At 44.5% G+C, this 13,977-nt stretch overlaps 1 protein-coding gene across 2 annotated transcripts in view; it reads right to left on the minus strand.

The window, feature by feature from the left end:
- LOC132397457 (uncharacterized oxidoreductase YjmC-like) overlaps positions 1 to 13,977 on the minus strand; it is a 106,420-nt gene that overhangs the window by 74,169 nt on the left and 18,274 nt on the right. The window contains exons 1-3 of one of the 2 annotated variants that reach the window (XM_059976277.1): positions 10,237 to 10,531; positions 6,258 to 6,406; positions 3,691 to 3,879 (exon numbers count right to left, since the gene is read on the minus strand). In XM_059976277.1, the coding sequence (XP_059832260.1) occupies positions 3,691 to 3,879; positions 6,258 to 6,406; positions 10,237 to 10,244 (346 nt within the window). In that variant the 5' untranslated portion in view covers positions 10,245 to 10,531. Of the gene's footprint in view, positions 1 to 3,690; positions 3,880 to 6,257; positions 6,407 to 10,236; positions 10,532 to 13,977 lie in introns of those variants that run through there. The other variant, XM_059976278.1, reaches the window with a different exon arrangement.

A 13,977-nucleotide genomic window follows, 5' to 3' on the forward strand; every position in this document is an offset into this window, starting at 1 on the left:
AACCCTCCCAGAGCAGCATGAGCAATCCTTCCCGCAAGGATATTAGTCCCCCTCCAGTTCAGGAGCAACCCATCCTGTCAGAACAGGTCCTACCTTCTCTGGAACAAGGCCCAATTGTCCAGAAACATGAAGCCCTCCCTCCTGCACCAACTCCTTAGCCACACATTTAGCTGCATTACCTTCCTATTTCTAGCTTCACTAGCACGTGGCACGGGTAGCAATCCTGATACAATAGGGTCTTTGAAGAGACTCCTGGATAGGTATATGGAGCTTTGAAAAATAGAGGGCTATGGGTAACCCTAGATAATTTCTAAGGTAAGGACATATTCGGCACAGCTTTGTGGATTGAAAGGGCTGTATTGTGTTATCGGTTTTCTATGTTTCTACGTGATAACCCTTTCATTCCTGGAATAATCTTTCTGAACCTCCTCTAAATCATCTTCAATGCCAGCACACCCTTTATTAGATAAGGAGCCTAAAACTGTTCACAACACTCAAGGTGAGGCCTCACCAGTGCCTTATAAAGGCTCAGTATCACATCCCTGATTTTGTATTCTGGACCCCTTGAAATGAATGCCAACATTGCATTTGGCTTCCTCACCACCGACTCAACTTGCAAGTTAACTTTTAGGGTATTCTGCACAAGGACTCCCAAGTTCCTTTGCATCTCAGATTTTTTGATTTTCTCCTGTTTAGAAAATAGTCTGCACATTAAGCTCTTTACCACAGTGTATGACGATATTTTTCCAACATGGTATTTCATTTGCCATTTTCTTGCCCATCCTCCAAATCTGTCAAAGTCCTTTTGCTACCTACCAGTTTCCTCAACACCACCTGCCTCCCCCCACCATTTTTTGTATCATCTGCAAACTTGGCAACAAAGCCATCTATTCCATCATCTAATCCATTGATGTACAGCATAAAAAGAAGCCGTCCCAACACAGAACACTACTAGACACTGGCAGCCAAACAGAAAAGGATTCTTTTATTCCCACTTGCTGCCTCTTATAAATCAGCCACTGCTCTAAGTATGCTAGCACCTTTCTTGTAATACCATGGGTTCTTAACTTGGTAAGCAGCCTCATGTGTGGCACCTTGTCAAAGGACTTCTGAAAATCCAAATACACAAAATCCACTGCATCCCCTTTATCTATCCTGCTTGAAACCTCCTCAAAGAATTCCAACGGGTTTATCAAGCATGATTTTCCCTTAAGGAAACATGCTGACTTTGTCTTATCCTTTCTGGTGTCACCAAAAACATAGAACATTCAAATCTACAGCACATTACAGGCCCTTCAGCCCACAATGTTGTGCTTACCATGTAACCTACTCTAGAAACTGCTTAGAATTACCCTGCTGCATAGCCCTCTATTTATCTAAGCTCCATGTACCTATCTAAGAGTCTGTTAAAATACCCTATTGTATTTGACTCCAGCACTGTTGTCGGTAGTGCATTCAATGCACCCACCTCTCTGTGTGTGAAAAACTTACCCCTGACATCCCCTTGGTACCTATTTCCAAGCCCCTTAAAACTATGCCATCTTGTGTTAGCCATTTGAGCCCTAGGAAAAAACCTCTGACTATCCTTACCCTCATCCTTAACAATTGTCTCCAACATCTTTCCCATCACTGAGGTCAGGCTAACAGGTCTATAAATTCCTTCCTGCTGCCACCCTCCTTCCTTAAAGAGTGGAATGACATTTGCAATTTTCCAGCCCTCCAGAAACATGCCAGAGTCTAATTATTCTTGAAAAATATCACTAATGCCTCCACAATCTCTATCACCACCTCTTTCAGAGCTCTAGGGTGTAGTTCATCTGGTCTGGGTGACTTTTGTACCTTCAGGTCTTTCAGCTTTTTGGCACCTTCTCCCTTGTCATAGTAGCTGCACTCAATTCTCTTCCCTCACTCTTTTCAACACCTGGCACACTGCTAGTGTCTTCCACAGTGAGTACTGATGCAAAATACTCATTTAGTTTATCTGCCATCTCCCTATCCCCCATTACTATTTCTCCAGCTTTATATTCTAGCAGTCCTATATGCACTCTCATCTCTCTCTTATATTTTATATACTTGAAAAAACGTTTGCTATCCACCTGGATATTGTTTGCTACCTTGCTTTCATATTTCAATCTATTCCCTTCTAATAATACTTTAAGTTGTTTTCTGTAGGCTTTTGAAGGCTTCCCAATTGTTTATCTTCCTGCTAATTGTTGCTTTATTTGTATGTTCTCTCTTTTGCTTTCACATTAGCTTTGACTTTGCTTGTCAGCCATGGTTCTACTATTTTACGATTTGAGTATTCCTTTGTTTTTGGAATACATCTATCCTACACCACCTTCATTTTTCTCAGAAACTCAAACCTGATGAATCCTATAGTCCTGATCAAAAAGCTACAGAACATGGGCCTCTGTACCTCCCTCTGCAAGTGGATCCTTGACTTCCTTATGGGAATTGGAAATAACATCTCCAGCTCACTGACAATCAACACTGGCGCACCTCAGGGGTGTGTGCTTCACCCACTGCTCTACTCTCTCTACACCCATGACTGTGTGGCTAAGCACAGCTCAGATACCATCTATAAATTTGCTGATGATACAACCATTGTTGGCAGAATCTCAGACGGTGACGAGAGAGCGAACAGGAGCTAGTTGAGTGGAGACGCAGCAACGATCTTGCACTCAACATCAGTAAGACAAAAGAACTAATTGTGGACACCAGAAAGGGTAAGATGGGGGAACACAGATCAGTACTCCTAGAGGGTTCAGAAGCGGAAGAGTGAGCAATTTCAAGTTCCTGGGTGTTAATATCTCTGAGGGTCTAACCTGGTCCCAACATAAACGATGCAACTATCAAAAAGGCTAGACAGCAGCTATATTTCATTAGGATTTAGAGGAGATTTGCTATATCACCTAAAACACACAAATTTCTACCATGGAGAACATTCTAACTGGCTGCATCACTGTCTAGTATCAGAGGGGGCTACTATACAGGATCAAAGTAAAGTGCAGAGTGTTTAAAATTAGTCAGCTCCATCATGGGCACTGGTCTTTGTAGCATCCAAAACATCTTTAAGGGGCGATGCCTCAAAAAGGTGGCATCCATCATTAAGGACCCCCATCACCAGCACATGACCTTGTCCCATTGTTACTTTCAGGAAGGAAGTACAGAAGCCTGAAGGCACATACTCAGTGATTCCAGGACAGCTTCTTCCACTCTGCTATTTGATTTCTGGATGGACATTGAACCCATGAACACTACCTCACTACTTTTTTACTTCTGTTTTTTACACTACTTAATTAATTTAACTACTGTATACATATACATATATACTTACAGTAATGCACATTTTTTTCTGTATTATCATGTATTGCATTGTAGTGCTGCCCCAAAGTTATCAAATTTCATGACATATGCTGGTGATATTAAACCTGATTTTGATTCTGAAATAAACAGCTGTCCTAATTAACCAATGGTCCAATTAACCAGAATCCATTGTAACTCTATCTAATCTCCACTCATTTTCCTATGTACTAGGGAATTAAGCCTGGCAATAATCTTTGTAAATTTTCTCTGCATGTACTTGTCATACTGTGGAGGTGGAAGAACTCGGAGAATGGGACAACGTCCATGTGGAAGGACTGGTGAGTATATTCAGGGGACTACTGCTCTTATTTTCCATTTACTCACCATAAGCACACACCCAGCCTACCCCCACTTTTTTGGCCTTGCTGATAGCAAGATCCATGCAGAAGTTGCCGACAACAGGTCCAAGCAGGTTATTGCCATTCACCAATGCAGTAGCCTCAGTGAACTTCTCAACCGTGGGTTTCCCATCCTTTGCACAGATCCCAGTCTTCAGATCCTTCAGGTACATATCTGTGATATTGAAAGAATGACAATGAGATGCACGTGGCTGGCTCTGACCTTAAACCTGTTCCTTAAGCCAAACTGCCTAACTCCAATAAGATGCACATATCTGGCTCTAACCCTAAACTTGGTATTAAACCTGACCCTTAGCCCAAACTGCCTGACTCCAATCACAGCACTGAACAGGCCTTTCAGCCACCATGTGTGAGACTGTCACAATGCAAACCTAAAGTAATCCAATCTGCCTACACATAATTCATATCCCCCAGTCCCTGCCTCTTCACTTGCCTATCTAATTGCCTCTTAGATGTTGCCATTCTGTCTGTACCTGGCAGCCAGTTCCAGGCACTCAGAACTCTGTGTGAAATCAAAACTTGCCTCACAAACTCCTTTAAATGTTTCCCCTCTCACTATAAACTTATGTCATCAAAGGAAAAGATTCTGACTGCCTATCCTACCTCTGTCTCTCATCATTTTATAAATTTCTACTTCATCTCACCTCAGCCTCCATCACTTCAGAGAAAACAAGCCAGGTTTGCCCAACCTCTCCTTATAGCTCATATTCTCCAAAGTAGTAGCATCCCAGTGAAACTCTTCTGCACTCTCTCCAAAACCTCCACATCCATCCTGTGACCAGAACGATACACAGTACTCCAGTAGTAGCACAACTGCAATATGACTTCCCAACCCTTATACTCAATGACCTGACTAATGCACGCAAGCATGCCATGTGCCTTCTGTACTACCCTATTCACTTGTGTTGGACTTTCAGGGAATTAAGGAATTTTACTCAACTATCACCCTGTACATTAAGGGTCCTGCCATATTATGCATACTTTTCTTTTGCACTTGACCTCCCTAAGTGCATCACCTCAGACTTGGCTAGATTAAACTCCATCTGCCATTTCTTTGCCCAAAGTTTCTAACTTGCTTTTGTGCAAATAACATAAATACCATGGACATCTATCTGTTTTGTTACCTGCAACCCTAAATCTATAACCCTGAAACAAGACACTAACTATGTAGCAGAGCTTAAACTTAACTGCTACCAGATTTATTAAAATTCCTCAATGTCAACAAGACTTCAGGAAAAGTTGCATCACTCACACTCCTCTTTACATCAAGGCAGCAGTGGAAACTGCAAGCAGCTTCAAACTCCTGGGAATGTATATCGCTTACAAGATCACATTGTCCTTGAATACATTTTACACAGTCAGGAAAGCTCATCAACACCTCTATTTTCTGGAGGAGGCTGAAGAGATCTCAACCATACATGTCCGTACTCATGTCCTTCTCCAGATGCACAGGAGAACATCCTAACATGCTGCATCACTGTGGCTCTACATTGGGTAGTCAAAACTGCCCAACACATTGCTGGTACTAGCCTACCTCACATCAAGGACATATATACAGAAAAGTACTGGAAAAGGGCCAGGAACATCATGACGGTTCCACTCACCCTACTCCTGGACTGTTTGTCCCACTCCCATCAGGGAGGAGGCTATACAGCATCCATGCCAGGACCACCAGACTCATAAGTTACTGTTCTCGAGCAGTAAGGCTGATCAGCAACTCCACCCATTAACCCACCCCACCACATCCCCAATCACCAATTACGTTATCATTTCCTGTTAGTCACCTTATGTAGAGACACTCCTGTGCTTAGTGTCACATTTTGGATATACTATCGATCTATGAATGTAAGCTATATTATCTATTTATGTTTATCATATTTTTATTGTCGTGTTCTTTATCTTATTGTGTTTTTTTTGCGCTGCATTGGATCCAGTATAACAATTATGCTATTCTCCTTTACACTAGTATACTGGAAATAACATTGAACAATCTTGAATTAACTCTAGCAACACACACAAAATGCTGGAGGAACTCAGCAGGCCAGGCAGCATCAATGGAGAAAAGTCTTGCCGAAGGGTTGCAGCCCAAAACATCAACTGTACTCTTTTCCATAGATGCTGCCTGGCCTGTTGAGTTCCTCCAGCTTTTTGTGTGCATTGCTTGGATTTCCAGCATCTGCAGATTTTCTCTTGTTTGAATTAACCCTAGACCTAAGCTTGACACCATTTTCAACCCAAACTAGTCTCTGACAGTAAGCTGCATATAATAAGGCACAATGAAATTATAGCATGCAGATTTTGAAGCTAAATTAAGTATTTGAGAAATGTTTTCAAGCATGAGAGAGTTATTAACAAGGGAATAGATGTAAGAATAGGGGATGGTCATTGAGAAGTGAGGTGTGCAGAAACTTCTGTCAGATAGTGGTGTGAATGTGTGTGTGTGTATATAGTAAATGGCATGTATGTTCCTCATGGTGAGTGAAGAGTTGTCCTCAGTACCACAGGGCAAACAGAAATATTATGTGCACACACCAAGTCTGTTCAGTCCATGGCTGTAATGTCCTCGATAATCTCCTTCCACCAGTACTTCGGCCATTGCTGATCCATGGCTGCTTCGCGCTCCCACTGCACTCATACAGCACTCAATGAACTGGTGCAGTTCAGGTCGGCTCACTAGGTACCTGCAACACAAACCATCAAACAACATTAAGGCCAGGGACAGGTGGAGTATACACAACAGTATGACAATGGAAAATGGACAGGCCAGAGAACAGGGGTTGAGGATGAAATGGAGGCATAGACAGAAGAAGTAGAAGCCTGAGGCTATTCAGCCCCTTGCACTGACTGTACATCATGGCTAATCTTCAATCCCTCTTCTATCTGGAGATCTCCCAGACTGTCTCAAATATATTCAGCAGCTGAACATTGAGGGTCATCCTGGTAGGAAATTCCAGAGATTCCCTACTTTCTGGGTAAAGTTTCTTCCTGTATCTAGCCCAATTGTCTCCAGCATTGCCAGGATGGTGGGTTTGTCTTACGAGGAGAGATGTAAGCAGACTTGGCCTGTACACTTCAGATGTGAAGTGTGGCAGTTAGTCTCATTGAATGGTACATTTCTTGTTGACACAAGTATATGCAGAGTTGATATTTTTTCTGAGGTGGGAGGGGGTGTAACAACAGAACTGAAAGCAGAGTCATAGACCAATTCAAAACAGAAACAGGCCCACTTAGTGTGTGCCAAACCATTAATCTGCCTAATCCCATCGACCATGTTGGAGTCGATTATTAAGGATTAGGTTTCAGGGGTACTTGGAGGCACATGATTTTAAAATTGGCCATAGTCTACATGGTTACCCCAGGGGAAAATCTTGCCTGACACATCTGTTGGAATTCTTTGAAGAAATAACAAGTAGGATAGACAAACTAGAATCGGTTGATATTGTGTACTTGAATTTTCAGAAGCCTTTGACAAGGTGCCACACATGAGGCTGCTTAAAAAACTATGAGCCCATGGTATTATAAGAAAAAAATCTAGCATGGATATAGCAGTGACTGGTAAGAGGCAAAGCATGGAAATAAAGGGAGCATTTTCTGGTTGGCTACTGATGACTAGTGGTGTTCAACAGGTGTCTATGTTGAGACCACTTCTTTTTAGGATACATGCCAATGATTTGGATGATGAAATTGATGGCTTTGTTGCAAAGTTAGCAGACGATATGAAGATAGGTGGAGTGGCAAGTAGTTTTGAGGAAGTAGAGAAACTACAGAAGGACAGACAGATTAGGAGAATGGTCAAAGAAATAGCAGATGAAATACAGTGTCGGGAAATGAATGCACTTTGGTAGAAGAAATTTTAAAAATTAATTATTTTCTAAATGGAGAGGAATTACAAAAAAACTGAGGTGCAAAGGGACTTGGGAGTCCATGTGCAGGATTCCCTAAAGGTTAATTTGCAGGTTGAGTGTGTGGTGAGGAAGGTAAATGTAATGTTAACATTCATTTCAAGAGGACTAGAATATAAAGCAAAGATGTATTGGTGAGACTTTATAAAGCACTGGTGAGGCCTCACTTGGAGTATCATGAGCAGTTTTGGGCCCCTTAACAGAAACTGGAGGCAGTTCAAAGGAGGTTCGTGAAAATGATTCTAGAATTAAATGGCTTGTCATATGAAGAGTGTTTTGATGGCTCTGAGCCTGTATTCACTGGAATTCAGAAGAATGAGGGGTGACCTCATTGAACCCTATTGAATGGGTGAAAGGTTTTGATCAAGTGGATGTGGAGAGGATGTTTCATATGATGGGAGACATCAAAGACCAAAGGACACAGCCTCAGAATAGAGGGGTATCCACTTAGAATGGAGATGAGGATGAATTTCCTTAGCCAGAGAATGGTGAATCTGTGGAATTCTTTGTCACAGCCAGCTGTGGAGACCAAATCTTTATGTATATTTAAGGCAGAGTCTGATAGATTCTTGATTAGTCAGGGCATAAAGGCAGCTGGGAAAAGGCAGGAGATTGGGGCTAAGGGGAAAATTGGATCATCCATGATGAAATAGTGGAGCAGATTCGATGAGCCAAATGGCCTATTTCTGCTGTCATATCTTATGGACTTATGGACCTGCACATGGACCATAGCCCTCTATACCCCTCCCATCTTTGTACCTACCCAAACTTCTTAAATGTTGATGGAGGTTCTATCAACTCTGATCTGGAGTGGGCTACTCTGCTCTCAAGCCTGCTTCACCATTCAGTGAAGACACGGCTATCCTGACAGTAACCCTAACTCTTCATTCCAATCTACCACTGGTAACTCTACACCTCCTCACTTATCAGGGTCATATCTACCTCTGCCTGAAAAGTGGTCAAGGATTCTGTTACCTATAACTTTTGACTCAGGTTTCTGAGAGAAACAAGGAGAGATATTTCAGTCTCAAACATGTGAATCCTCACTTATAAAATGTAGCCTTGCAGATAGACAGAGGGATATTGGACAAAGGTGGAGGAAGGAACTGGAAAGGGAGATTAGATTTCCCAGATGTTACCAAGATTGCACTTCTTGACATAAGGAGAAAGTGGAAAGGCTTCAACTTTTTCCTAGAGGATAAGAGGGTAAGTGGAGGTACTGTATATAAAATTATGTGAGACATACATAGATTGAGACATTTTTCACTGGGTGTTGGAGACTGAGGGGTGACCTTATAGAATTTTGTAGTCATGAGGGGCGTAGATAAGGTGAAAGGACACAATCTTTTCTACAATGCAGGGGAGTCAAAAACTAGAAAATATAGGTTTAAAGTAAGGGGAAAGATTTTAAGGGAAACTGAGAGGCAACAGAGAGTGGTGGCTACATAGATTGAGCTACCAGAGGAAATGCAAGAGATAGGTAGTTACAACATTTAAACACTATTTGGACAGCTGCATTGAGAGGACAGGTTTCGAGCAAAGTGGGCGAAATGCACGTAAATGGGACTAGACAAACGGAGTCAGCATAGACAAAATGGGAGAAGGCCTGTTTTCACACTGTCTAATTCTATAACTTTATAACCATCTGAGTCCTAGATTCTAAACACAAAAGATTCTGTAAACGCTGGAAATCCAGAGTTACACACACCAAATGCTAGAGGAAAGCTGCAGGTCAGGCAGCATTTTTGAAGGAGAAATAAAGAGATGATGGTTTTTTTCCTGAAATGTCAACTCTTTACTCCTGGGTTTTCCTACAAGAGGAAACATCCTTTTTGTATCCAGCACGTTAAGACTTTGGAGAATGTTACACTTACGACTCCAGAAGTTGGGAAAACATAGGAGTTGCATTGATAGATCAAGGGATGGGCACAGGTGGAGGCACTGTAAAGAGACAAGGCACTATTGACAAACGAGGGACTGAAGTAACAGGAGAAACTAGTGAGTCCTTCAATGGATGGAAGGACCTTGCACTGAGGCAGAGGTGATAGGGGATTATGGACAGAGGCAGAGGTTGTTGGAGGATCATGGACAGAGGCGGAGGGAATTGGTAGGACTGTAGACAGAAGTGAGGAAGGTGAAGGCATTGTTTTGGGTTGTAGATTGGTAGAAGAACTGTGGTGGGAAACACAGACAGGAACTGAGCAGTCGGTGAGACCATGGACAAGGAATGAGCAGTCGGTGAGACAATGGACGGGGAGTGAGCAGTTGGTGAGACAATGGCCCAGTTTTGTTGATGGAGGGAGAGCAAAGATTAAAACAATAAACAGAGGAAGGAATGACATAAATGGGTAAAAGGAGATGGAGAAACAGGTAGGGAGGTGGATGGAGGGCAAGGGATGTTGTAGGAAGGCAGAGAGTGACTAGTGTGGGAAGGGGTGGTGAACAGAGGAGGAATGAGGAAGAAGGAATTCAGATGGAGGATGATAAACATAAAGGGAGATGGATGATTGAGGGAGGATAACTGAGATACTGCCAGTAAGTGAGGGCCGGCTGATGGAAGGAGGGGAAGATCAAACGGAGACGTGGGGGGGATGGGTGTCCGTTCTCACCGAGCCATTTCCCGCTGGGCCGGGGCGCGCGGGTCAGTGATCCGGGTCCTGCATCTCGAAAAGCGGCGGGTACTGTACCTCGGGAGGGAGGGAGGGAAAGAGGCGGGTACTGTACCTCGGGAGGGAGGGAGGGAAAGCGGCAGGTACTGTACCTCGGGAGGGAGGGAGGGAGGGAAAGAGGCGGGTACTGTACCTCGGGAGGGAGGGAGGGAGGGAAAGAGGCGGGTACTGTACCTCGGGAGGGAGGGAGGGAGGGAAAGAGGCGGGTACTGTACCTCGGGAGGAAGGGAGGAAGGGAGGGAGGGAGGGAAAGAGGCGGGTACTGTACCTCGGGAGGGAGGGAGGGAAAGCGGCAGGTACTGCACCTCGGGAGGGAGGGAAAGAGGCGGGTACTGTACCTCGGGAGGGGGGAAAGCGGCAGGTACTGCACCTCGGGAGGGAGGGAAAGAGGCGGGTACTGTACCTCGGGAGGAAGGGAGGAAGGGAGGGAGGGAGGGAAAGAGGCGGGTACTGTACCTCGGGAGGGAGGGAGGGAAAGCGGCAGGTACTGCACCTCGGGAGGGAGGGAAAGAGGCGGGTACTGTACCTTGGGAGGGAGGGAGGGAAAGAGGCGGGTCCGAAGGGGACGGGGCGGGACCCATTGAGGAAGCTCGAGTTACTGTCTTGTGTCCAGGACAATTCACCTCTCGTCCGCTACGTCTCGGTATCATCTGTTCCGGAGCCGGAGTGCAGAGAATCCCACCCTAACCCTCTATACACATTCACCCCCACCCCTCCCCAACTCCTTCCGTAACCATTCCCTCCCCTGGACTACTCTTTCCATCAGTTCACCAAACCTCCTAATGTTTATCCTGGTTGTGCCTGCTTCCCACCGGTAAAGATGTAGCTGCTCAATATCTGTTCGACACTGTCTATTACATTGTACTCTGTCTATCTTTTCTCTTTCTGTCACTCTGTATGTCTGTTTCTCTGACTCTCTCTTTCACTCTCTTTCTCTATACCCCATTTCTGCCTACTCATTGTCCCCCCTCGCTCTTTCTGCCCTTTCTGGTCCATTCTCTCTCTCTTTCTGCTCCTCTCTTCCTTTACTCTGAATATGAATCCTCAAAGAAGGAGCTCGGCCCAAAATGTCGACTGTTTATTAATTTCCATAGATGCTGTCTGACTGGCTGCATTCTGCCAGAATATTGTGTCTGTTGCTTTGGATTTCGAGCATCTGTAGATCTCTTGTGTTTATGTCCTCCTGTAGAATACAGATAGTAAGTACGTGTGAGGCTGGTGTTCTGTGCTCGGTGTCAGATGTGGGAAGCTTTGGAGTCTCCCAGCCTACTGAATGGCCACATCTGCACCAGGTGCATCGAGCTGCAGCTCCTTAGGGACTGCGTTAGGGAACTGGAGATGCAGCTTGAAGACCTTCGTCTGGTCAAGAAGAGTGAGGAGGCAAAGCAGTTATAGGCAGGTAGTCACACCGGGGCCTTGGGGGACAGAAGTGGGTACCAGTCAGGAGAGGGAAGGGCAGGAGTCAGATACAATAAGTACTCCTGCTTGAATACTGTTGGGGGGACGGCCTACCTGAGGGAAGCAACAGGCCCTGTGGCTCAGAAGGGTAGGGGAAGGAAGAGGATGCCAGCAGTGATAAAGGACTATAGTTGCGGGGGGGGGGGGGTGGAGGGGTTAGACAGACGATTCTGTAGACAAAGGAAAGAAGCACGCGTGGTTGTTTGCCTCCCAGGTGCCAGGGTCCAAGATGTTTCTGATCGCGTCCACGATATCCTGAAGTGGGAAGGAGAACAGCCAGAGGTTGTGGTACATATTGGTACCAATGACTTAAGTAGGAAAAGTGAGGAGGTCCTGAAAACAGACTACAGGGAGTTAGGAAGGAAGTTGAGAAGCAGGACCACAAAGGTAGTAATTTCAGGATTACTGCCTGTGCCACGTGACAGTGAGTATAGGAATAGAGTGAGGTGGAGGATAAATATGTGGCTGAGAGATTGGAGCAGGGGGCAGCGATTCAGATTTCTGGATCATTGGGACCTCTTTTGGGGCAGGAGTGACCTGTACAAAGAGGGTGGGTTGCACCTGAATCCCAGGGGTCCAATATCCTGGTGGGGAGGTTTGCTAAGGCTATTGGGGAGAGTTTAAACTAGGATTGCTGGGGGGTGGGAACCAAACTGAAGAGACAGAGGAAGGGTGGGTTGGCTGGCTCACAAATAGAGAAAGCTTGGAGACAGTATGAGAGGAAGGATAGGCAGGTGGTAGAGAAGGGACGCGCTCAGACTGATGGTTTGAGATGTGTCTATTTTGATGTAAGGAGTATTATGAACAAAGCAGATGAGCTTAGAGTGTGGATCAGCACTTGGAGCTATGATGTTGTGGCCATTACAGAGACTTGGATGACTCAGGGGCAGGAATGGTTACTTCAAGTGTTAGATTTTAGATGTTTCAGAAAGGACAGGGAGGGAGGCAAAAGAACTGGGGGCTTGGCATCATTGATCAGAGATAGTGTCATGGCTGCAGAAAAGGAGGAAGACATGGAGGGATTGTCTATGGAGTCTCTGTGGGTGGAAGTTAGGAACAGGAAAGAGGTCAATAACTCTACTGGCTATTTTTTGTATAGACCACCCAATAGTAACAGGGACTTCGAGGAAGACAGATTCTAGAAAGGTGTAATAATAACACAGTTGTCATGGTGGGAGATTTTACTTTCCCAAATATTGATTGGCATCTCTCTAGAGCAAGAGGTTTAGATGGGGTGGAGTTTGTTAGGTGTGTTCAGGAAGGTTTCCTGACACAATATGTAATTAAGCCTACAAGAGGAGAGGCTGTATTTGATCTGGTATTGGGAAATGAACCTGGCCATGTGTTAGGGCTCTCAGTGGGAGAGCAGTTTGGAGATAGTGATCACAATTTCTTTACCATAGCATTGGGGAGGGATAGGAACAGACAAGATAGGAAAGCATTTAATTGGAGTAAGGGGAAATATGAGGGTTTCAGGCAGGAACTTGGAAGCATAAATTGGGAACAAATGTTCTCAGAGAAATGTACAGAAGAAATGTGGCAAATGTTGGGGGATATTTGCGTGCGGTTTTGTATAGGTACATTCCAATGAGACAGGAAGGCATTTCAGCAAGGCACTTGATAAGGTTCCCATGCAAGGCACATTCAGAAAGTAATGAGGCATGGGATCCAAGGAGACCTTGCTTTGTGGATCCAGAATTTGCTTACTCACAGATGTCAAAGGGTGGTTGTAAATGGTTCATATTCTGCATGGAGAACTGTGACCAGTGGTGTTCTGCAGGGATTTGTTTTGGGATCCCTCCTTTTTGTGATTTTTATAAATGACCTGGATGAAGAAGTAGAAGGATGGGTTAGTAAGTTTGCTGATGACATAAAAGTTGGTGGTGTTGTAGATAGTTTGAAGGGTTGTCATAGGTTGCAACGTGTCATCAATAGGATGCAGAACTGGGCTGAGAAGTAGCAGATGGAGTTCAACTCAGATAAGTGTGAAAGGTTCATTTTGGTACGGTCAAATATTTAGTATAATAGATAAAACTCTTGGCAGTGTGGAGGATCAGAGAGATCTTGGGGTCCATGTCCATAGGACACTCAAAGCTGCTGCACAAGTGACAGTATTGTTATGAAGACATATAGTGTGTTGGCATTTATTAACTGTAGGATTGAGTTCAAGAGCCATGAGGTAATGTTACAGCTATATAAGACCTTGGTCAGACCCTACCTGGA

This window comes from Hypanus sabinus, chromosome 7, assembly GCF_030144855.1.
Source record: "Hypanus sabinus isolate sHypSab1 chromosome 7, sHypSab1.hap1, whole genome shotgun sequence".
In the NCBI taxonomy this organism is placed as follows: Eukaryota; Metazoa; Chordata; class Chondrichthyes; order Myliobatiformes; family Dasyatidae; genus Hypanus; species Hypanus sabinus.